At 34.8% G+C, this 24420-nt stretch overlaps 2 protein-coding genes across 2 annotated transcripts; one reads left to right on the top strand and one right to left on the bottom strand.

Moving 5' to 3' along the window:
- Positions 1–294: 294 nt before the first annotated feature.
- Positions 295–20456, bottom strand: LOC123670188 (tetratricopeptide repeat protein 17). The gene is made up of 19 exons (XM_045603697.1): positions 20346–20456; positions 19854–20225; positions 19274–19500; positions 18431–18718; positions 17771–17880; positions 17389–17688; positions 15460–15568; positions 14742–14894; positions 13890–14012; positions 11860–11998; positions 11438–11662; positions 10730–10907; positions 9562–9678; positions 8702–8905; positions 8013–8130; positions 7327–7546; positions 3574–3731; positions 2127–2232; positions 295–1486 (listed from the first exon to the last, which is right to left on the bottom strand). The coding sequence occupies exons 1-19, from the start codon at positions 20454–20456 to the stop codon at positions 1346–1348; spliced, it is 3399 nt and encodes a 1132-aa protein (XP_045459653.1). The 3' UTR covers positions 295–1345.
- A 771-nt stretch (positions 20457–21227) lies between these two features.
- LOC123670192 (post-GPI attachment to proteins factor 2-like) lies at positions 21228–23304 on the top strand. Its single transcript, XM_045603700.1, has 6 exons — positions 21228–21338; positions 21414–21545; positions 22031–22192; positions 22283–22388; positions 22710–22916; positions 23126–23304. The coding sequence occupies exons 1-6, from the start codon at positions 21228–21230 to the stop codon at positions 23254–23256; spliced, it is 849 nt and encodes a 282-aa protein (XP_045459656.1). The 3' UTR covers positions 23257–23304.
- The last annotated feature ends 1116 nt before the right edge of the window (positions 23305–24420 follow it).

Raw genomic sequence — 24420 nt, forward strand, 5'->3', positions numbered from 1 at the left:
CAACATTTAGTATAAAAAACAAAACAAAATTAAATTAAAAAATCAATAAGTAAAAATAAAATTGCATAAAGTAAAAGTAAAATCAAAAATCGAAAAATTCAAAAATTCAAATATTTTAAAAATTTAAAAAAAAATTAAAAGTGATGTTAGTAGACAAAAAATAAAAAATTAAGAATTTTTGTAGCGGACATCGTTCTCAAGCATCCTGCCCTTACATACATACATAGATGGAGCCAGTTTTGAAGATGCTTTGTCGCTGTCGTGCATTTTTATATATAAAATAAAACAACAATATAACATTCAAAATCGTCCGTATATTTTGATAAATTAAAATAAATCATCTTATCATGGTCAGTCTTTGTACATTGTACTACAAGCACAAATTATAATTGATTTTGTGATTAATCGTAAGTATATAATGTAAAAACGTAAAAATAATAAATAGAAATCAGCAAAATATGACCACTTTCCTTTTAAACCCTAACTTGATTGTAGAATTTTTTTTTTTTTAGTAATACAGTCAACACTGAGACGCATTAGGCTTGTGAAATAATAACAAAATGCTTCGTTTCTAGCAATAGACATTCATAAGCAAAACCACATAGGAACTTATAGTGTATCATATTATCCAGATAACTCTCAATGCTTATGTAACTGTTCTTGATACCGACATTATCGACACCAAAAAAAGATTCAATCGGCAATAATATATTACATGTGGGACGAAACCGTCCACAATTTAAGTAGGACAAATTGTCCGAAATATTGTTCTTTTATCCAGCATTTTTCAAAACGAAACGTAGTACTTTTTACAATAAAAATAAAAAATAACAGTAACAATAGTAAGTTGTATCTTTACTAACAATACATAGCCACATAACTAAAAAAAAATTATAACTGAAACAAATAATATAGTTATCTTTACCGGAATGATAACTTAAATTGTTTAAGGCGGATTTAATCAAACTCTAAAAACACATTAAGCTAACATCAATTAAATCTGATCCAAAAGTGCTTAACTCTAAAATACCCATTATTTATTAACTGACAAATGGAATTTTTATTTCACTAAGTCTATGAAAAACGTGAAATATTATTGGATATTATTAAGTTACAAAATGGTACAAAGTTTGAGATTACATTTACATTAGTATACTGAGTAATATCTTAATGTAGAAGAATTTGTTTAGAAAGACTTCACGTATACATTTTTCTTCCCGGATTTTTTCAAACGTATAAGATAAGTAAGATACATGACATTTAATCGAAAAAATCACAACAATTCTTAGGTATATTTCTAAATAATTTATTCGATTACAATAGCTTGTTATTCTTTCATTAAAGTTTACTCTTCCTTGGTTTTTCCCTGTTTGTCTCCGTAGAACATATGACACATGGTCGCGTGGAGGCATGCTTTTGCTGGTATGAACTTTTCATCGATAGCAAGTGCGTAACGGTACATCCAAACAGCTGGTTCGTACTCCCCCTGTAAAAATATTTGAATTAAAAGATTGGTGGTAAAACTGTAACATATTCGACTTTTGAGTTTTTTAAACGACTGAAGACGATACAAAACAGTAGGTAAACATGTAACATTTTCTGTACGTTCTTCGATAAAGTTGTCACTCTTGAATCAATACCAAAAACTGTTTTTGTTGAAAAGAAAATTATCCTATGTTACTTAAAATCGAATATGTGTGTGTGTGTTTGTGTGTGTATGTGTATGTATTTATGTATGTATGTATATATAAATTTACGACGATCTGACGAAACTATGACTAGTTTTATCAATTTTGCATTATTCTTTTCTTTTAATGGAAAATGTTATACTACCTAGGTGATTGAACAGAAAAATTGTAATAATTTCTCAGAAATACAGAAAAAAACTCATCAATCATTGACAGATAATAAAAAGTTTTTCAGGATATTAGTTTTTACATTAAATATATATAAATAATAAAAAATTAAAATAAAAGGTTGTCAAGTACAACTGTTTTTTTTTTTTTTTTTTTTTTGTGAAATATTGAATATATTTGTAAATAATAAATATGCATATTATAAGTACTATGTAGTATAAAATAATAAAAATAATAAGTACACACTAATATTAAAAAAATATTACGTACGAGATAGGAATGTGAGACGGCAACTAGGAACGTTTCTATTTTACTCTTTGGTGACATGTAGAAGGAAAGATAAGCTACTTCTTTAGCATCCAACTGTTTCGACTGCCTGCAAAATCAATAAAAGAACTTAACAATGAATATTATTCTGTAGCTAAAAATGCTGGGTTATAATTGCATATGTTTATCTATAATATAAAAATGAGTCGCTGAATGTGTTGCTAAGCGCAAAACTCGAGAACGGTTGGACCGATTTCGCTAATTCTTTTTTTAAAATATTCCTTGAAGTACGAGGATGGTTCTTATGGAGAGAAAAATTCTAAAAAAAAAATTTAAATTTCCTGAAAAAGTCTAAAAACAACACTTTTCTATACTCCCATACAAAAGATTTGTGATAATACTTAAAAGTCAATTTGAACTTTAATACCATACGATAAAGTTTGTGTTAGGCGATACGAAGTTCGCCGGGTCAGCTAGTTTGTAATAAAAATCTCAAAATCATTTAAATAAACTCACATAAAACATTTATTATAATGGATTTATTTTTTTTCTTTCAGAACATCAACGGATAGAAATAGTCACCAATAAATGTTCTTTTGTTCATTATAAAATTTATTACATTTTTATTTTCAATATCAATGATTTCAAATGAAATACAACTAATTATTATACGAGTATATAAATGATACCACTTCTTCAATTTCAAGATAAAAGTTACGAAAAAAGAAATACACATCAATATTATCAATATTTTCACTGCTTTTGTCTGTTTTTTAAATACAATTGTATAATAAATACATCATTGATCCTAGTTTAATACAATATGATACGATTCAACCTGTAACATTTCACTACTAAGCATAGACCTCTTTCTCCGTGTAGGATTAGGATCGGAGCTTAATAGATCTTATAATTACAACCGGGATAGCGCATAGTGACGGCACGTGGCACGTCCATGCGGCAGACATACAAAACTTTCGAGCAAATTTTGAAAAATTGGCAGCGCAGGCACGGCAGGGCAGCGGTCGGGTCAGCCCACTCGGCCAGTACTCACATGTGCAGCAGCGCGACGAGCGCCCGCAGCGCGTAGTGGCGGTAGGCGCGCGGCGCGAGCGCGTGCGCGGCGGCCAGGCAGCGCAGGCACGGCAGGGCAGCAGTCGGGTCAGCCCACTCGGCCGGTACTCACATGTGCAGCAGCGCGACGAGCGCCCGCAGCGCGTAGTGGCGGTAGGCGCGCGGCGCGAGCGCGTGCGCGGCGGCCAGGCAGCGCAGGCACGGCAGGGCAGCAGTCGGGTCAGCCCACTCGGCCGGTACTCACATGTGCAGCAGCGCGACGAGCGCCCGCAGCGCGTAGTGGCGGTAGGCGCGCGGCGCGAGCGCGTGCGCGGCGGCCAGGCAGCGCAGGCACGGCAGGGCAGCAGTCGGGTCAGCCCACTCGGCCGGTACTCACATGTGCAGCAGCGCGACGAGCGCCCGCAGCGCGTAGTGGCGGTAGGCGCGCGGCGCGAGCGCGTGCGCGGCGGCCAGGCAGCGCAGCGCGCACGCGCCGCGCCCGCCCGCTCCGCACCACCAGCCCGCGCCCAGCATGCCCCTCCACGAGCTCGGCCGCTACCACGTACACACATCATTATATAGACGCGGTTTATTTTAATTGAAGTAAAGTTAAAGCTCTACCTTAAACACTAAATAACATTATTATTATTAGTATTCAAAAAATGATTATAATAATTATCTATTTATAAAGTTTTGATATTTGATGCTGCATTTTTAAAACGAAGTTCCTTACGGCAGGCTTGACATTTGGCTGGGCGACCGAACTGAAAAAAATGTGATACTAAAGCCGTAAGAAAAATATATAACGGAAAAAATATATGACGTTTGTAAAACTAAAATATTACTAGTAAACTTTTTTTTTAAATTATTTATGTAATTTTATATTGTCGACAAAAATAAATAAAGTCACATGTTTTTTATTTCACTTAATAGTTTGAATTATTATTATTATTTTTTTATTTTTTTTTTTTTTTTTTTACGGTATTTGTTATTTTCTAAAATACTAAATTTCCTAAATACTTTCATCATTCTTTATCATCATAATTAAAAAAAATCAACAACTAGAAAATATATATAAAATTCAACATTTTTTTTAAATTGTGTTGCTTCTATACTATCCGAAGGAACTTCGTTCCTACCTGGTGTCCCATGACACCACATAATTTTTTTTGCTTAGTGACTTTATAATGATATATAATATACAGCCAAGCTATCACTCAGCCAACACTACAATACAAAAATCAATGAAGCAGCAGCAAAGTACAAGAAAAAAAAACATGCATAAATTTAAACATTCTACAAGAGATTAAAGAGTCTTAGATAACAATATACATAATCTAGCCATAAATACTGTTAGAATTAAAAATAAACAATATATTACATTTGAATTTGGAATCTGTCATTTTTATGTGATTGTTCATTATGTTTTTACATTTTCGCGCCAAAACACTATAAAATAATTTTGTGATATTAAAATGGAGCAGGGTGATAAAGAGAATCGAATCGCTGTGTTTGCATAACAAAAAGTAGGTATGGAGCCAAATACAATTTTTAAAACTCTCCATACGCTTGTTATTAGTCAAATGTTTGTGAACCGGAATATTGATGACAACGTTTGTAACAGAAAAAGATCTGGCCGTCCATTTTTCTTTTATATATCACTAGGTTGGCAAACAAGCGTACGGCTCACCTGATGGTAAGAGATTACCGTAGCTTATAGACATTTGCAACATCAGAAGCATCGCAAGTGCGTTGCCAACCCAATCCCCCCCCCCCCTCCCCAGGAGCTCACCTTACTCACCAACAGGAACACAATACTGCTTGAAAATAGTATTATCTAGCTTTGATCTTCTGTAAGGTCGAGGTACTACCCCAGTAGGGCTGCTCCATATTTTGAGCAGGAAGTTCCTGCTGTGCCCTACCTCAGTTAAGTCTATGTAGTGTTCGTACTCAAAAGGCAATAAGGGAAAAAATTCGAAGAAATTCTGTCCGAAAGCAAAAGATTTTATCTCGGGAGATGAAGATAGAACCTAGAACCATGTCGCGTATTTTAAAAGATAACTTAGGACTTGCACCTTATAAGAAACGCACTTGTCATTCCTTAACTGATAATAAAAAAAAAAAGAATAGGGTAATGAAATCAAAATAACTACTTAAGCAGTACGCAATCGGAAGTCACAGAAAAATTTGTTTACGGACGAGAAAATTTCTACAATTTAGCAATATTTTAACAAACAAAATGACCATATTTATGCTCAAAGCTCTAAGGAAGCTTCCCAATGAATCAACAGAGCATAACGTGGGGACTATCCGACTTCAGTGATGGTTTGGTGCGATTTTAGGTACGAAGGAGTGACTGAGCCATATTTTTGTGAAAAAGGTCTCAAAACATCGGCACAAGTGTATCAAGTTACCATTCGTAAGCCCTTTAACAAAACCATGTTCAATAACCAAGAATGGTCCTATCGACAAGACTCGTCGCCAGGTCATAAAGCTCGATTCACCCAATTTTGGATAGAAACCAACGTCCGGACTTCATCAGAGCTGATGACTGGCCGTCATCTAATCCCAATCTTAATCCGCTGGATTATGATTTATGGTCAGTTTTAGAGATTATGGCTCGCTCTAAATGTCATGATAATTTGGAGTCCCTAAAACAATCCATATGATTGACATTGAAGTTTTTTTTTTTGTGGACGGAGTGCGTGCTTCTGAATGAATTAGATTCTCCCGATCTTCTCAGTAAAATTTACCTAAAGGTGCCTAAAAGATCTTTAAGACAACCCTTAAACTATTTACATGTGCCTAGCTGCTCGGAAAACTATAGGCAAAACTCGTTATCTTTGAGGTCACCAGATCAAATCAATAAGCTGAATGACTTCCCCTACTTTTACCTATTTAACACTACTGTCAAAACAATTAGAACTAAACTGGAAAAACACTGGTTCAATATGTCGTCTTGATATGAGAAACTTCTTTTCCTTATTTTAAGTTTATATGTTATGTATATAGATAATATCATGATGTATTTTTTGTGATTTTCTTAAAGCATTTGAATGATGTTAGATTTGTACTTGCGAAAGAAATAATTGGTGCTTAGATGTATCCTTTTTTGAGCGATAGTTGAAATATATCACTGTATGCTTTCCTAATAAAATAAAATAAACATTTATCGATAACTGGCCTCAACGTTTAAAAGACTGTATTGCAGCCAATGGAGACCACTTCGAATAAGCTTATTTTTAATGGTAGCGTATTTTAATGGTTTTATATCAATGTATTAAACTAACACACTGTAATAGTAATAAATGTTACGTGCTATAGACAAAATGTTTTTTTTTTTCCTTTGTAATAATATTTAGGGAAAGACTATGTATATTGCCAGTACCCGTTGGCACAGTTTGTAGTGAGCCCACTTTCTGCTCCAAGGGTTGTGGGTTTGGTTGCCGCCTCAAGTTTGAGTTTGATATCTAATATATAAAATTCTTGTGTCGCGGTATTTGTTGTCCGTAACTCCTCCGAAACGGCTTGACCGATTCTCATGAAATTTTGTGTGCATATTGAGTAGGTCTGAGAATCGAACATCTATTTTTCATACCCTTAAGTTATAAAGGGGGGCGGGAGGTATTAAGGGTTTTAATAACATATATGACAAAACACAAACAACAAACAGCGACAAAGCCAGTACTGCGGTCACCAACCCGCCTGCCCAGCGTGGTGACTATGGGCAAAACACATGAGTTCACGCTATTTTCGGCGTAAACTTGTGGAGGCCTATGTCCAGCAGTGGACTGTATAGGCTGTAATGATGATGACAAAACAACGTTTGCGGGGTCAGCTAGTATATATATATATAGTGGCCAGATAGTGATTAGAATGGAATAAGTTGGAAGAGGCCTTTATCAATTGGCAAATGGACTTACAGAAAATTAAGAAACACTATGTTATATATGTAACATAATTGTAAATCTAATGTCCGGATAAAGGCTTTTTATTTATTTTATATTATTTATTATTATAGACCCCTGTAACACCAGAATTTTTAGCTATGATCAGCAAGATTGAGGTACTTTCACGGTCGGGCTGCTCCAGATATTGAGCAAGATATGTCCTGCTGAGCCCTACTTCAATAATTCTAAAGTGTACTCACCGATTCCACATATTTGGCGATCTTCGCCCCTAGGGTGACGTAGTCGAAAGAGTCGAACATATCTGCAAACTGATGCATTAGGCTGAGGACTGGTTCCCAACCATCCGAACTCACGCGACTCAGTTTCTCGCTTGCAAAGTCCTCCATGGGATCACCGATGATCCTACAATCGGGCACCTTTTTGTTTGACGGCGCCATTAGTGCTATTTCTGCTGGAAGCCTAAAATATTTAAGTTATTTAGTACTTTTGTTGAAAAGTTTTGAAAACTGTATTGAAATTAAAATATGTTTATTTATTAATCAATTGCTTATTTTCATTCGTTTATTTATGTTTTTAAAACATTCAAATAAAATATTTGATGCTTTTTTTATGTTTTCGGTGTTTTAATCAAAGACGTAATATTTATTTAAATTATTACACTTATCCCAAAAATAAGCACCAACAAACTGAAAATTTGACATAATTTTTGTACTTAAACTACATTTCTTGCGTTATTTTGTCCATGTTTGACTTTTTATAATCCACTACTATGAGTCTACAGCCACAAATTTCCATTAAACAAGTTCTAAAACGCAAAAATAATTTCGAGACTTAGACCAACTACAGATCTTGGGGCTAACTCATTCAAACAAAATCCAATGAATATGATATTTATATAGAAAAATATTATAGTATAATAACTCACTCGACGTTGGAATCAGTATGTAGTTGTCTAAAACTGACGATGTGGAGCCAGTAGCCCAATTGGAACTGATGATACGCGCAATCCTCTTCTTTCATCAACATATCTTCTGGTTTTAGCACTATAAATTTACAAAAAAATATATTGCTAATAAAAAAAAGTCAACAACAAGTTTAAACAAACATCTCTGTAGTATATAAATGATACTACAAAATAAAATTTCATGCTTGATTATTATTATTATTATTATTAAGTATTTTTTCCCTTGAAAAAGAATCGGCTACATGTGTCTTATAGAAAATTGGAATAATCAAATATATTATAATATAGGTAAACTATTAATATTCAAGTTATTATTTTAATTTATTTTTATTATTATTTTAATTATTATTTTAATACACTAACTGGGGCACTGCAGGAAATTTCCTACTCAAAATATGAAGCAGCCGGACTGGGGTAGCATGTTACAGAAAATCACAGCTAAATAATACTGTTTGCAAGCAGTGTTGTGTTCCTGTTGGTGAGTGAGGTGAGCAGAGCTCCTGGAGGGAATTGGGAATAGAGTCGGCAACGCGCTTGCGATGCTTCCGGTGTTGCAGACGTTTATAAGCTACGATAATCACTTACCATTAGGCAAGCCGTACGCTTGTTTGCCGACCTAGTAGTACAAAAAAAATATCTAAAAGACTCACTCCGACACCCTCCCGAGCCACATCCATTCAATATACTCTCAATAGTCTTGACCATGTTATCGTAGTGAGCGTGGTGAGCCAGTCTGTCCGCGCTGTCCGTTGGTCCATTCCTTATAAAACTATCGAAAAATGTCTCATCCAAGTTATCAAATGTGTGATGTTTGTCTTTCTCCCGGAGTAAAACAACTAATTTGCTTGTGTCGGCTGAAAATATAACACTTAGCCTTTAACGATTTAAATCTCAAATTTTACCTAACAACAACAACTTTCTTTTGATTTATTATATCAATTCTTGTTAAAAAATAAGTTTACATAATTTTATAATTCACAGACAATAAAAAATGGCATTACGTAATAGTATCTTTTTAAAATATCAATAAATATTTATAATACAAATATATACTTTAATTCAATAATTCAATGTGAATTATTAAATTAACACTCAAATATAACTCATTCAAAAAATACTATTCAAAGTAAAATTATTTATGTGCAAACTATGGTATCATATGCGTGTACTTCGATTCGGCCTGTAACATGCCACTGCTGGACATAGACCTCTTTCTCCATACAAGAGGAGGATTGAAGTAGTAGATTTACCACGCTGCTCCACTGCGGGTTTATGTCCCATACTATGAGTAACGTTCGCTATCAGGTGTACATGATAACAACCGGGACCGACGGGTTTACGTGCTCTCCGAGGCACGGTGCGGACACCCACAAAGACAGACATCCGAAGCGGAAAGAAATATTTGTACAAATAGAAATATCCATCCCAAGCGGGAATCGAACCCGCAAGCCGTCGGTGTTTTAGGAGACTACACGCATGCATATACTTATTAATTCTTATATATATTTACCTCTGTCATGACTACTGAAGCACTGTATATTAGTCATTTGACAATTTTCACTATCCTTCTCACAAACCACGTTAACCATTGGTTTCACATGTGTACAAATATCTCCCTCTTCCAAATCTGTAATGTATGAATACAATTTTTATAAAGAAGTAATACGATAACGAGAAGTTTAAGTAAGTCAAATCAGTTAATTTACAGCAACGAAGCCTAACTACCACACATAAGATCATTATTACCAAATCTTGGCTGTGAAAATAATTTCAACAATATAAAAAAAAAAGTTAATGTGTTATACGTACATTATCTTTGTTACATAATACTAATCGCCTAAAAATGTGCTAACTTATAGTAATACAGATATCAAATAGTTGCGAATATAATTTCAACGATATTAGAAGAATAAATGTGTGATACGTGTATGGGTTACCGCACACTCGGAAATGTAATAGCAATGACTTTCTATTATTTTAGGTCTATTTGATTGATTCAGCCTGTAACATCCCACTGCTGGGTACACGCCTCTTCCTCCTCGTAGCTTAATCACCACGCTGCTTCACTGCGGGTCGGCGGTTATAATTTAGGTTAATATTCTGGGGAAAGGGCTGTTTTTGTATACACCTATGAAGTTCGTACTTCTGCCTGTATATACTAACAATTATCTTTATAAATTCAGTATTAGATCGACTTTCATTGGGTTTGGTTTACCTCATTAACCTTCCCTCACATTTCAGATCTCACTCAACTATAAACTACACAATACAATTAAATATTACCTATTTCTTCAGTCACATCAGCCTTTCGCAGTCCACTACTGGACATAGGCCTTCACAAGTTCACGCAAAAAATGGCGTGAACTCATGTGTTTTGCCCATAGTCACCACGCTGGGCAGGCGGGTTGGTGACCGCAGGGCTGGCTTTGTCGCACCGAAGACGCTGCTGCTCGTCTTCGGCCTGTGTATTTCAAAACCAGCAGTTGGATGGTTACACCGCCATCGGTCGGCTTTTTAAGTTCCAAGGTAGTAGTGGAACTGTGTTATCCCTTAGTTGCCTCTTACAACACCCACGGGAAGAGAGGGGGTGGCCATATTCTTTAATGCCGTAACCACACAGCATATACCGTACCTATTTCTTAATAATGCATAATATTATATAACTATTGAGGTCATACCCATTTCCTTCAAGTGACTAAGTTGTTTCATGAGACAGGCCCAGTTAGTGAGTAAGTTCCTTGCAAGCCCACCCATGAAGCCCGCCTCCACTCGCAATGTCTGCTTCAAGTGAAACATGTGCGTGTTGTGGTTCTTCTTCGCTATGTTTATCTGGGCTAGGAGGAAGTTTGTTGCCGGCTGAAATATTATTTCATCTATTAAAATGATACGTCTATTGCATAATACAAATCTGGCTGATAAAGGCTGACAAGGCTGCTCTTCGAATATACTTTTACCGAAATAAAACTTTGATATTAATCTTAATTATGATATGATGAGACTACTAGGCATTTGTCTGCGAGATATCATATTGTCTTGTAACCATTATTTTTACTTTGTAATCAACACAAAATACACATTCGAAAAATTTCGATAGATGCTAAAGAAATTTAGAATATACTTGTATTGTAATGCTATAACGTTTATTAAATTTATTACAATATTGCGTATTTCTGCTTTATTATTTATAATAATTAAATATTAAAATCCGTTAACTCCCGTAACAGCGAATGTCGTACAATATATGATTATCAAATTTAAGTAAGTATGAAAAAAAAATTACGTTTTTTTTTTTTCAAACTGATTACTACAATTTATCTTGAAATTACACATAGTAAAAAATATATTAATCAGACTCGAAGGACCAAAAAACAAGATATTATCCTCACCTCATATAAACTAAGTCGAAAAGCCGCATCTGCAGTCGCTAAAGCTTCATCAAAGTAGCCCATCTCAAGGTAGACTGAACTCAGTGACACTAGAACTAAGTCTTTGTACTCTTCTTGCACCCACCGCAGAGCGGTGTGGAGACAGTGTAGGGCATTTACATTATTTTGACGAACTCTCCAATACAGAGAAGATAATGTAAGTAACATCCATTTAGGAGCCAGTTTCTGTGAAAATACATAAATAAATTAAAATATTAAAAAAATGAAAAAAAACTACGGTACAATGCTAACATACATATGTGAAGACCGCTGATTAAATCAAATATATCGCACCTTAATGAAATATTATTACATTGTTTAAGTAAAATCTTTTAAGAAAAATCATTGCTGCTTCTTTCAAACTCAGGTTAATTTAATTTTACCTTTTTCATGGCAGCGTAAATTCGCTGACCAATTTCGGCATCTTGCATATGTTTGGCCGCTTCAACGTTGCCATCACTGACATATTCGAGGAGTTTTGTCCTTAAGTATCCTGTATCCACTACATCTGGATTGCCGAGCCTAGAAAATTATCATTTCCATTATAATAATTATTATATATATATATTATTTATCTATATTGCTTAAATCAGGCATTACAATATCTAAGCTATAATTCGTTACATTAATACTACATTTCGACAGCTAACGATTTAACATTAGCCTGACAGTAAACACAAGTATCTTTTGTTGGATCTGAACTTTAAAAAGATTAAAAGTTATGTAAAGTTAATATGAATCGAAAGACGCACAAAGCTTATATTTTCTCCATAAACAAATCGGTTTCCAGAATATCGACCTATATTTATAAGAGGCATTTCCTAATTATCGACAAATTTAAATTAGCGACTGTCAAAATATCGAAAGTCAAGTGTAGTTACTGTGTGCTTTCTCCTCCGAGGAGTATTGGTTCGATTTCCTACTGGAGTCTTGTTTTATACTTATATTTAAGTGATGTAAATGTATATATATTTCATAAATATGATGTATTTACATTTTCTTCATATCGTTACTTTTGTTATTCAACCTAATAAATAAAATTTTAATGATAAATAATTAAATGACGCCGCGTTAGCGCAACGGTCACAGCACTGGTTTGTGGTTGTTGCGCTGGCAGCTGCGTGTTCGATCCCCGCACATGACAAACATTGTATTGGCCATAGAGATGTTTGTCGTTGTCTGGGTGTTTGTACAGTCCTTGTAGGTACCTACACCGTGCCTCGGAGAGCACGTTGAGTCGTTATATAACAGGTTGAAGCGAATGTATTATTTCCATGTATATTTATTTAAAAAAAATATTTAGTATATCAGCCGGCAGCTACCTATAGCACAATAATTAAGTTTTTGACATTTATATAGTTACTAGCGACCCACCCCGGCTTCGCACGGGTGCAATGTTGATAATAAATATACTACAGAATGTCTTTATTTATAGTCTGAAGCTAGTTTATAATGCATGGTTATTAACATAATAAGACCAACATTCAAATATGCGTCATTAGATTACACGTTGTTACAGAATGCGTTGAGGAAATAAAGGTTCACTGCTCGTTCCCGGTAGGTGATAGCATGATAATATGTAGCCTATATGTTGACCCGACTTCTTAATAATATTCGTGCCAAATTTGAAGTAAATCCATGCAGTTTTCGAGTTTATCTCGGACATACATATAGACAAACAGACAAAAATTCTAAAAACTATATTTTTGGCCTTGGTATCGATTGTAGATCACACCCTAAATATTCTTTAAAAAAAATATTTAATGTGCAGTTTTGACTTTCCTACCATTATATAGATCTAATATATAAAATTCTTGTGTCATGGTGTTAAACATTGAACTCCTACGAAACGGCTCGACCGATTTTAATAAAATTTTGTGGGCATATCGGGTAGGTCTGAGAATCGGTCAACATCTATTTTTCATACCCCTAAGTTATGGGGGGGGGGGGATTAAGCGGGTTAATAAGATATATGGCAAAGCTACGTTTGCGGGGTCAGCTAGTACATTTATAAATTTGCTTACATGAATATAGTTATATCTATTTATTATTTGTACAGTGTGGCTACGGTAGTAAAGAATATAGCCACCCCCTCTCTTCCCGTGGGTGTCGTAAGAGGCGACTAAGGGATAACACAGTTCCGCTACCACCTTGGAACTTAAAAAGCCGACCGTTGGCGGGATAACCATCTAACTGCTGGCTTTGAAATATACAAGCCGAAGACGGGCAGCAGCGTCTTCGGTGCGCCAAAGCCAGCCCTGCGGTCACCAACCCGCCTGCCCAGCGTGGTGACTACGGGCAAAACACATGAGTTCACGTTATTTTTGGCGTAAACTTGTGGTCTATGTCCAGCAGTGGACTGTATAGGCTGTAATGATGATGATGATATTTATTATTGACAGTGCGGGCTCACCTGTTGCGCTTGTTGGCGTAGTGCGCGGCCACGCGGTCGGCGGCGCACACGGGCGGGTGCCACGGCAGCTCGTGCTCCTCGCCCAGCGGCACGCCCAGCTTCTCCGTCAGCAGCGACCGCATCCTGTTTCCAAATTTCTATGTTCATTTAGTGTGTTCTATGTTAATGTAGTGAGAACTTGTCACTGACGGCGCTGTATTAAAACACTCATTTTTTACATTATCGCAAGATTACCACTAGATGAGGTAGATGGTATCTAACTGAGGTAGGGCACAGCAGGAATTTCCTGCTCAAAATATGGAGCAGCCCGACTGGGGTAGTACCTCGACCTTACAGAAGACCACGGCTAAATAATACTGTTTTCAAGCAGTATTGTGTTCCTGTTGGTGAGTAAGGTGACCAGAGCTCCTGGGGGGATTGGGTATAGGGTCGGCAACGCGCTTGCGATGCTTCTAGTGTTGCAGGCGTCTATAAGCTACGGTAATCTCTTACCATCAGGTGAGCCGTACGCTTGTTTGCCGAACTAGTGACATAAAAAAAAAAGATGGCGCCGATCGGTTTTAACTGATTTCTTTATCACAATAGTTTTTAACTACCCTTTGTAATTTCTTCTTCGTTCTTTGTTATATTTTAACAAAATTTTCTATTCTGTTAAGATTCTTCTATTCTGACTTCTGGCCCATCCAACATTTAGCTCTAACTGTACGTTATGTTAAATTTTATTATGTAAAATTTGAGAGTTTATAGGGATCTACTATATTAAAGTTAACTATACAAATATTATGTACTTTAAAAATACGTAGTAGTACCAAGCAGTAATATTTTTGTCAAATATTTAAAGCCTAATCTCACCTTATACCTTTATTTTCAAAAGGTAGGAAAACCGGAATAATAGAGTCTAAATTTCGAGGCATCTTTGGTACAACTTTGCACAATTCATCCGATGGCCACTCAACTTCTTTATCAAAGTCTTCTACATTTCTATTGATTGTCATTGATGCATACCTTAAAAGAAAAAAGTTGGTAAATATAATTATATTCTTATATATATTATTCATATTTACTTAATATTTCTTAGTGTTTTAATACAAAATTGATGATAAACTGAGTGAACAGTATGTATGTTATCAAAAGATCTGTCTATATGGTATTGAATACAAATAATAATAAATATCTACACAATACACACACGGTCGTGTTCCTAAAGTAAGCAACATAATACTTATGTTATAGGTAACAGTCAACTGGTATAGGTACATACATTTTTTTACGATAAACATGCTTATAAATGATACATATATAAATAAATATATATATTACACCCAGACTCAGTATGGGAATCGAACCCACAACCCCGGAGCAGAAAGCAGGTCACTACAAACTGCGCCAATGGGCTAGTCAACTAAAGGGTAAAAGGAAAGCTCTGTCCTTAAATAAAAAAAAAATATTAAGTTTTTCCCTTTCTAAATGAATACATGCAATTATTTTATTAATATTATTTATATCATTATAGTAACTTCATCCTTATCCTTCACAACATCAATCAAGGTTAAAATAATTAGTAACTCACATAAAGATACCCGTTTCATATTCAGATGTGAGTTCGCCTGAACTTTTTGTGGGCTTTTTTTCATTTGTTGAATGCGTTGTAGGTTTAGCCTCGTTACGAAAAGGATTTTCTAAAATGGATAACACATTTTTACAACCAAAAATATTTATAAAATATTAAATTTTATGATATATAAAAATTATTCCCTGTTTTAAATGAATTAAAAATTAAGTGACTTTCACAGAACATTGGAAAGTTTCTTCATTTTCATCTTTAAAGACTATGGCTCCATCAGCTTTACGCCGATGATTTTGCCAATGACAAGTCCTGAAAATGTATTGAAGTCCAGAGACAGGGTCCGTTTTTGACAGTGCAATAGTGGGTTAAGCCGCTTAAGCTACAGTTAGTTGAAAATATTTGAAATGATTATTTGATTTTATTTTTTGGTAAATTATAATTTTTTATCATTGATTCTAATAAACTTAGCTAAGACAGCACAAAAAGAAGATGGCACTAAAGTTAGAAGAAAACAAACATTAACCGGCCGCGGAATGTTTTTGGGAAGCATATCATATAGTAGATACAGTTAATTTCAGACAATTAAAAAACAACTGATCGAGAGATCCTTCCACAAGGAATTCCACAAGGAAACACATTCACAAGGAACTGTCACGAATGCGCAATTTAGCCAAGAATGCAGGTGTGCAGGAGAAATCAAATGGTATACGGATAATTATCGACGTAGTTATTTTACCTAGGTCGGAGTATTTAAAAAAACCATGGCTTTACCTGTAACTAGTCTTGAAGATTGCTATAATCTATCCCAAGATTTATCCAGGCATTGCTTAGCCAAACTTCTAAATTCTCGGGAAAAGCATTTATTATATTTATCGCAGCCTAGGCGAATGGCGTCTTTTGCACATATGTCTGCCATCTCATTACCTGCTATACTACTGTGACTCGGTAGCAAGGCAAACGCTACTTAAATTTTCGACTGGTGACATTCGAACAGTGTCTCTTTTATCTTTAGAGTAATGGGAAGATTATTTTTAGCATGAAATGGACTTTTCAAATTCCTAGCGGCAGCTTCGAGACTCAGTGAATACTACAGATTTATTAAGACCATGTGATTCAATATACAAGACAGCTTCCAAAAAGGCAAAACATTCACCTAAGAAAGTGGAGGATAGAGGAGGTAGTTTGTAATTCAAGATAATATTGTATTTAGGAATCCAGACAGCAGAACCAACATTTAACTCGGGGTTAATTTTAGATGAGTCAGTGAAGAAATGCAACCATTCCGACTCGATTGTTCTTTAATCTTTTAATTAATTTTAATTTAATTTAAGATTAATTTTAATTTTATTTGATTTAAGAAAACTAAAAGATTATTAAAACTTCACGCGTTTGAAATTTTGCAAGACAGAATTATAGGAGCAGCTAGTTTTATATAAAAACTAGCTGACTCGGCAAACGTCTTGCCGCTCAATGCTATTTAAAAATAGGGGTTGGTGGTAGAAGGGTGAAAATTTAGGGTTGTATGTATTTTTCAACGCCAAATTATAATAAAATAAAAAATAAATAATTTATCTAAAAATAAAAAATAAAATTAGGCGTGGACTACCCTTAACATTTAGGGAGATGAAAAATAGATGTGTTCGATTCTCAGACCTACCCAATATGCACACAAAATTTCATGAGAATCGGTCAAGCCGTTTCGGAGGAGTTTAACTACAAACACCGCGACACGAGAATTTTATATATTAGATAAAACTCCAGAAATGCTATCTCTTCAAGTAACACACGTCATCGGAAAACAAACATATTCCAAATAAAACTTGAAAGAAAAATTATTAGAAAGTTTTGTATTAGCATTATTAGAAAACACGATCTTTGTTGTGTCGCGTAATAATAAATATATTTTTATTCAAATTAAAGTAAAATAAATACCTGGAATAGAAGGTGAAAGTTTAAAATCCACATTATTTAAGTCAATGGGTTTTTCAGTCTGGAAAGAAGTTTCAGCAGCATTGTGACCATTTTTATTTATGTGTTCTATAAGTCTCTCAAGGCTATAAATTGTGTCGATCGCGTCAATGCCTTGTTTTCCTAACTTTTCATCACTGTACATTGGGCCATCAATGAAGTACTTAACCAAAGAATTTTTCTCTATTTGAGCTTTTAATTTTTTTATGTCCAAACCCGTAATTGATGACATTTTCTCAGTGTTCTTCTCTATGTTTCTATAATCTGAAAAACAGTTATACGTGACACCAAACATTAATTTTGTATAAGCAGAAGTATTTTTACAGATTTCCAAATAAATTATTACCAAATTCTTCTCCATTTTTTAAGGTCCTCAAAAATTCGGCCTGTATTTTAGGCCAAACAGCCTCTTTCTGATTGTAATCATTTAACTCTGCACGTAGTTTGTTTAGAGTTCTAAAAATAATTTCAATTTAACATAATAAGTAAAATTGTATATCCACCAAGTCAAGTGTGTAATCAAAATTAGTTTTGAAAACCTATAAAATGTATAATGTGGGTGTTGTAAGGGGCGACTAAGAGATAACACAGTTCCACTACCTTGGAACTTATAAAGCTGACCGATGGCGGGATAATCATCTAACTGCTGGCTTTGAAATATACAGGCCAAAGACGGGCAGCAGCGTCTTCGGTGCGACTAAGCTAGCCCTGCGGTCACCAACCCGCCTGCCCAGCGTGGTGACTATGGGCAAAATTTTGACGCGAACTTGTGGAGACCTACGTCCAGTAGTTGACTACAATAGGCTGAAGTGATAAAATGTACACTTAAAGAAACTAAAGCTAGTGCATATGAAATACAAGTTGCTAACCAATTATAAATCTGTATTTGTTTAAGATCAAATGAATTGACTATAGGAACTGGGCTTAAGTCAACTGACATACAAATATTAGTAAAAATATGCCAAAAAATATTTTAGTTAATAATTAGGAATAACAATGTACTTACTCTCTAATTTCTTTTATCCTAACAGCTAATTTTGTGTGACATAACACACCATATTTATGCCTCATCGCCAACTCCATCCTCGGATTTAATTTTAAAGTCAGATCATAAAACTTAAGAGAGGTGTTAAATTCTCCAATCACAGTATAAGCATTAGCAATAGAAAAATGACTAACATAATTCTTTGGATCATGTTCTACTGCAGCATTAAGTACAATTATAGCGTCATCAGTTTTTCCGCTTCTATGTAGAACCATCCCGAGACTTCCAAGAGCTACATCTTTGAACACTCTGAAATAGATGAAGAAATAAATGATTCTGACCAACAATAGATTCATTTCACACTCATCCACTAACGCTTGCCACTAACGCTTGCCTATACCACGAAAGTAAAAAAAATCTAAATTGAGATTTTATGCGTAGAAGAACACGTTCTAAGTAAGATAGCTCAATTGAATTTCAATTCATCATGTAAGAAAACGGAGGCAAAAGTGAAACGGAATCATTGAATAATGGAATGTACACTAACATGTCGCATTGGCGCAACGGTACTGGTTTGTGGCTGTTGCGCTGGCGGTTGCGGGTTCGATCCATTCGATACACCACCTACACAATTTAGATAAGATGTTTCCTTTTTATGTCTGGGTTGTCTGGAAGAAATGGCTAATTAGCCAAAAGTCCGCCCATTGCACTACACTGTCTGTAACTATCTTTATGCTTTGTTTGTTATATTTTTGTGGTGTACAATAAAGTATAAAAAAAATATATAATATTTACTCTTTGAAAATGTTAAATCAACTTCTCCCATACTTATAAATAATTATATACATTTAGTAATATTTTTACCTTGGTGCGTAATGTAGAGCTCTACGAGAACATTCTATAGCCTTTGGAGCACTGCCCCTGACTCTCCAGTATAAGGATGCCATGTGATAATGTAACCAGGACGAACTATTGCGTCGAAGTACTCCCGTCAACCAGTGTCCATACTGATCGATTGTCATGATAGGTGATATGAGTTCAGGTAATACAAATTCAGGGTTGGCCGTTAAATTTCCTCTCTGTCTCATACTCTATAACAGGAATAATAATTATCATCTTCATCATCATAATTATCATCACTTCAGTCTATCACAGTCCACAGCTAGACATACATATAAAACAGTAAATTTTTAAAAGATTGAAATCTATAGAACAGAAAATAATAGTAGTTGTTTAGTAAATGTACAAGTGTACAGTGAAGATAGAACATACTTGTTATTTTTAATGTAGGTACATTGATTTTTTTACATTACAATCACATCACTCGAGAGCAATCATCTTGAATATAATTATAATTTGATACTCACTAAAGTTAATTGGTTATATGTTTAATTTGGCACTAATTTAAAAAAAAACTATTAGTAAAAATTAATTGATTACTTACTGCCAAATGCTCAAAAGTAAACATACTAAAAGTCAATGAAGATATTTTCTTGCAGTCGGGAATATCATTGTTTGGACCATAATATGGATTTGGAAGTAAAAACTCATTAGGGTTTATTTTATTTGAACCATCTTCTAGGAGAGCTGCGTACCAATCGATTATGTTTACATTACCGGCTTTTAAACAATCGTCATCCTGCGCTATTTGTCTTCCAACATCTGTGTATCTTCCAACATCAGACCAAAGCTTATCTATCTCAATTTGTCTTCTTTCGAGATCATTAAAAAGGTCAAAAATACTATCCCACCTTTTTTCTTGATTTAAAAATGCTAAAAGGTCGTATGGACGAGCCATATCGTATGGCGAATCAAGCTGGAACGTAGAAACAAACCAATATTGCAATTACAAAAGTTTGATTTCCGCATCTTTACATTGATAATGTTTACAAATTTTGCGCAATATAATCACTTAAAACGAAAACTGTTATCATACCCTCGGCTGTATTAAACCACTTTCGGTAACCATCCAATGACTAGAAGCATGAATCTCACAAAATAAGAATATGCACGCAATAAATAAACTGGAGAACTTAGCAAACAACATTCTGAACTTATTTTAACTTAAGATTTTGTAATAAGTCTTTAACATTAATTTAAAAATCATGCAATTATCGCTCTTTTCAATGAAAACAAACAATACAATTCCAATCAGTAGTTCGACGCATGACAAACAGCGTGTTTTTCTTGTTCTTCGACTGACATCTGTCAAATTGACAGTTACATTAATCTACAGCATATTTGCCCAAATTTTAGGATTACATTATATTAACATTCTATAACAATAGCAAGTAATATATCATTCCGTTATTCCTATATTGTTTTTACATACGTAAATAGACTTTCTGTTTATATATTAAATAATCAATGTTTTTATATCCTTTAGAAAAGTAGTATTTTAATTTAATATCAGCATGATTAAAATTATTGAATTTCCGAAGGAATCGGTATCGTTCCAATTATATGTGTGCTTTTAAAATTATTATTATTGTCTTTTGTATGTTACCTTAAAGCTGCGGTAGATAATGAAGTTCTGAATGCGCAAGTCCAAATAACTTCATTGTATCCACGCCTAGAGAAGTTATTTTATCATCAGTTTTCACGAAAAAAAAACCTATAAACCTTTTGCGCAAACAATGCTTTACCTTGAAATGAACGATATTGTGCAAATAATTAAGTTTGAAATAAATTACTAATGTGCTCAACTTAGTAACCAAAATATTTTAAATAGACAATGAATCGAGTTAAAACAATAGGTACCAGTTAAAGATTTTTAATTCATTATGAAACTGATGGTTAAAATTTAGTGGGAAATAAAATGGGAAATGACGCACAAGTAGAGATAACGAAGAATTCAAACGACTGCGTCTCTGAAAGCACAAACGAATTCAATGTTACGAACAGAACAATTACTATTTTAGATTACAAGGTACATGTGATATTTTACCTTTTTTTAAAGTTAAAACGTAAATATGGTAGTTTAATTAATTTATTATTTCCTCAGGGATTGCTGTGGTCATGCTCTCTAAGAAGAATATGTTTAACTGCCCTTTGGCTTCCACTAGGTGCTTTAATATTTTGTTACGTGACAGCATCTATTTTCCAAGCAGATGATATACATGAAACACATTGTAAAGTAAGTTACAAAGTATACAACGTAAATTATACTGATCTATCGATTTGAAAAACTAGAAGTAATCGCTAAAGCCTGTAATATCACACCGATGGGCATAGGCCTTTTTCCCCATGTAGGAGAAGAATCAGAGCTTAATCCACCACGCTGCTCCAATTCGGGTTGGCGGATATATTCCCTACTATGAGTAACGCTCGCTATTTGGTGTACATGATAATAACCAGGACTGACGGCTTAACATGCTTTTCGAGGCACGGCGGGAAGACCCATAAGGACTGCACAAATACCCATACCATGGCAAATATCCGTATGGCCGATACAAATGTTTGTTATGTGCGGGGATCGAACCTGCAACCGCCAGCACAACAGCCACAAACCAGTGCCGTGACCGTTGCACCACCGCGTCGTCTAGAAATAATATTCCAACACAATAATAATCGCAGATGCGCTGCTACATACCAGATGTTTCATACTTTTTATATTCATAGGTTTATAATGTAGTACCATCAATAAGTGCAATTACGGGGATCAGTCCACAAAAATATATATGGAGAATTTGCATCGCGTACCACCTTGGACCAAGACTGTTAATAGGTTCACTTTACTATAACTACCATAAAGAGCGCACTTCGCATCTAACTGAGGAAAAGGCGAGTTTTTTTAATATAAATTAGTAATTGAAATACTATTTTATTAGAAGTAATATAGTAGTATATTGATTTGAATCGCTTTTTTTTCAGATGCGTGTTTTAGCGACAAAATTAGGAGAGGCATGTTACTGGTTAAACTTAATTGAATTATTTGCTCTCACGGGCGTAACTTACGTTTCCAACAGAGAAAACTATTGTAAGTAATATAAGTATTGTAGGAACTTCATTTTTATTTTATACTAGCTGTGGAATTTAACAAAAAAGTTATTATTTAGTTTATAAAAGTTTAGTGTTATAAAATTTCTAAAATAAAAGTAGCCTAAGTTACTCCTTATTACATCATTACACCAGCTCAGGTCCAGCAGTTTCAGAGATTAGTCGGAACAAACAGACAGACAGACGGACAAAGATTTAAAAAAATGTTATTTTGGTATATGTATAGTGTATTTTATTATTATCCAACATCGAGTTTATCTTATTAATATGTTCGTAAAAAAATATAATTATTTCTTTTCAGTCATACATGAAAAAATTTTCATTGTTTTCATGATAGCAACTTTACTTCACATGCTTTGCCGCGCTCGTGTTGGTTGCATAGGCAGTCATGCCGTGGAGCCCGTGCGTACTAATAAGATTGTATGGATATTGTTTATTGTAGCGATAGCTGCTACTCTTGGCCTTGTTTTCTTCTTTCTAAGGCACCGACTGTTATGTCGACCCCTCGGTAAGTTTTTTTTTAAACTACACCTACAACAATTGTTCGTGAGTTATTTTTCTTTATGTTTTTAATTTTTGAGGCTCATCAAAACAAGCTTTTTCTAATGTATGATGGGTACTCCGGTATATATTTTTTTTCATTACAATTACTGTAATGAAAAAAATGTTAGGTACTATTTTTTAATTAAATTATATAAACAAAACATTTTCTTTCAGCCTTTACGTGGTTTTCTGTATGTGAGTACATACTGGCTACTGCAAATATGGCTTTTCACGCTGTTGTGGTACGGGATCTCCCCGTACACGAACTGCAAGTGATATGCCCCACTCATCACAAGACCAACTAAATTATAATTTAATGTATGAAAATAGAATTAAAAGTTATAAATATTTAGCATAAATGACTTCTTCAAAAAACTTTGGGAGTAAAAGGTACGGATTTTTTAAGTAGGTACATAGAAAGTTTATGAAGTTAAAGATTTTAATTAAAATTTTATTGTAGTTACGAGTATATGTGTGCTCAAATTTTTCGTTAGTAACTCAGAAATATTAGCTTTACGTTTTCTCATACTTTGAAAAATTAAGCAGTATTTAGTAAGTCATTATTAGGACGAATATTATGTTAGCAGTATTTTTTTCGAGTGCCTAATATAATTAGTGACGATTAATTAATTGACCGGTTATTTATATTAAAAACGAATTCTACTGCCTCTTATTCTAATATATCGTTATTAAATAAGTGAGATTAGTTTATATTTTGGTAAGTACTTAAAACGTTCTTACTAATTAATATATTATGTCTAACTTGTAAGTATATAAAAGTTTACATTATTGTATGCTCTTGTCTGTCAGTCAGTCAGTTCAGTCTATTGCAGTCCATTGCTGGACATAGGCCTCCCTAAGTTCGCGCCAGACATCCCGGTTTACCGCAATCCTCATCCAGCCCACACCGGCAATTTAACGTAGATCGTCGGTCCAACGGACCGGAGGACGTCCCACACTGCGTTCGCCAAGTCGCGGTCTCCACTCCAGGACCCGTCTACTCCAACGGCCATCGGTCCTGCGGCACAGATGACCAGCCCACTGCCACTTCAACTTACTAATTCTGTGGGCTATGTCGGTTAATTTCGTTCTCTCGCGGATAGTCTCATTTCTAATCCTATCTTTGAGAGAAACCCCAAGCATAGCCCGTTCCATTGCACGTTGAGCGACTTTAAGCTTGTGGACCCAGTCCCTTCGTCAGTATCCACGTCTCGACTCCGTATATTAATACAGGCAGGACGCATTGCTCGAAGACTTTTGTCTTCAAGCGTTGCGGAATCTCCGAGGTGGACTCGACAAAGTCTGCCAAATGGCGTCCAGCCCAACCGAATCCTCCTATCGGCCTCCTTCTCGAAGTTGTTGCGGCCTAGTTGGATGGTACAGCCTAGCTAAATATAATCCTGAACAACTTTGAGAAGGGTACCATCTACCGATACCGATCTTGGTATGACTTGGTTGTTAAACATAAC

This window comes from Melitaea cinxia, chromosome 4 (genome assembly GCF_905220565.1).
Source record: "Melitaea cinxia chromosome 4, ilMelCinx1.1, whole genome shotgun sequence".
In the NCBI taxonomy this organism is placed as follows: domain Eukaryota; kingdom Metazoa; phylum Arthropoda; class Insecta; order Lepidoptera; family Nymphalidae; genus Melitaea; species Melitaea cinxia.

What these genes read in the sequence shown, in the direction of transcription:
- LOC123670192 (XM_045603700.1), top strand. Translation starts at nt 21,228, where the DNA reads ATGGGAAATGACGCACAAGTAGAGATAACGAAGAATTCAAACGACTGC. An exon ending in TTCCAACAGAGAAAACTATT is followed by an intron (nt 22,389 to 22,709) that starts GTAAGTAATATA and finishes ATTTCTTTTCAG; the next exon opens with TCATACATGAAAAAATTTTC. An exon ending in ACTGTTATGTCGACCCCTCG is followed by an intron (nt 22,917 to 23,125) that starts GTAAGTTTTTTT and finishes ATTTTCTTTCAG; the next exon opens with CCTTTACGTGGTTTTCTGTA.
- LOC123670188 (XM_045603697.1), bottom strand. Translation starts at nt 20,456, where the DNA reads ATGTTGTTTGCTAAGTTCTCCAGTTTATTTATTGCGTGCATATTCTTA. An exon ending in GCTCTACATTACGCACCAAG is followed by an intron (nt 18,719 to 19,273) that starts GTAAAAATATTA and finishes CATCTATTTCAG; the next exon opens with AGTGTTCAAAGATGTAGCTC. An exon ending in ACTTTCACCTTCTATTCCAG is followed by an intron (nt 15,569 to 17,388) that starts GTATTTATTTTA and finishes TATCCATTTTAG; the next exon opens with AAAATCCTTTTCGTAACGAG.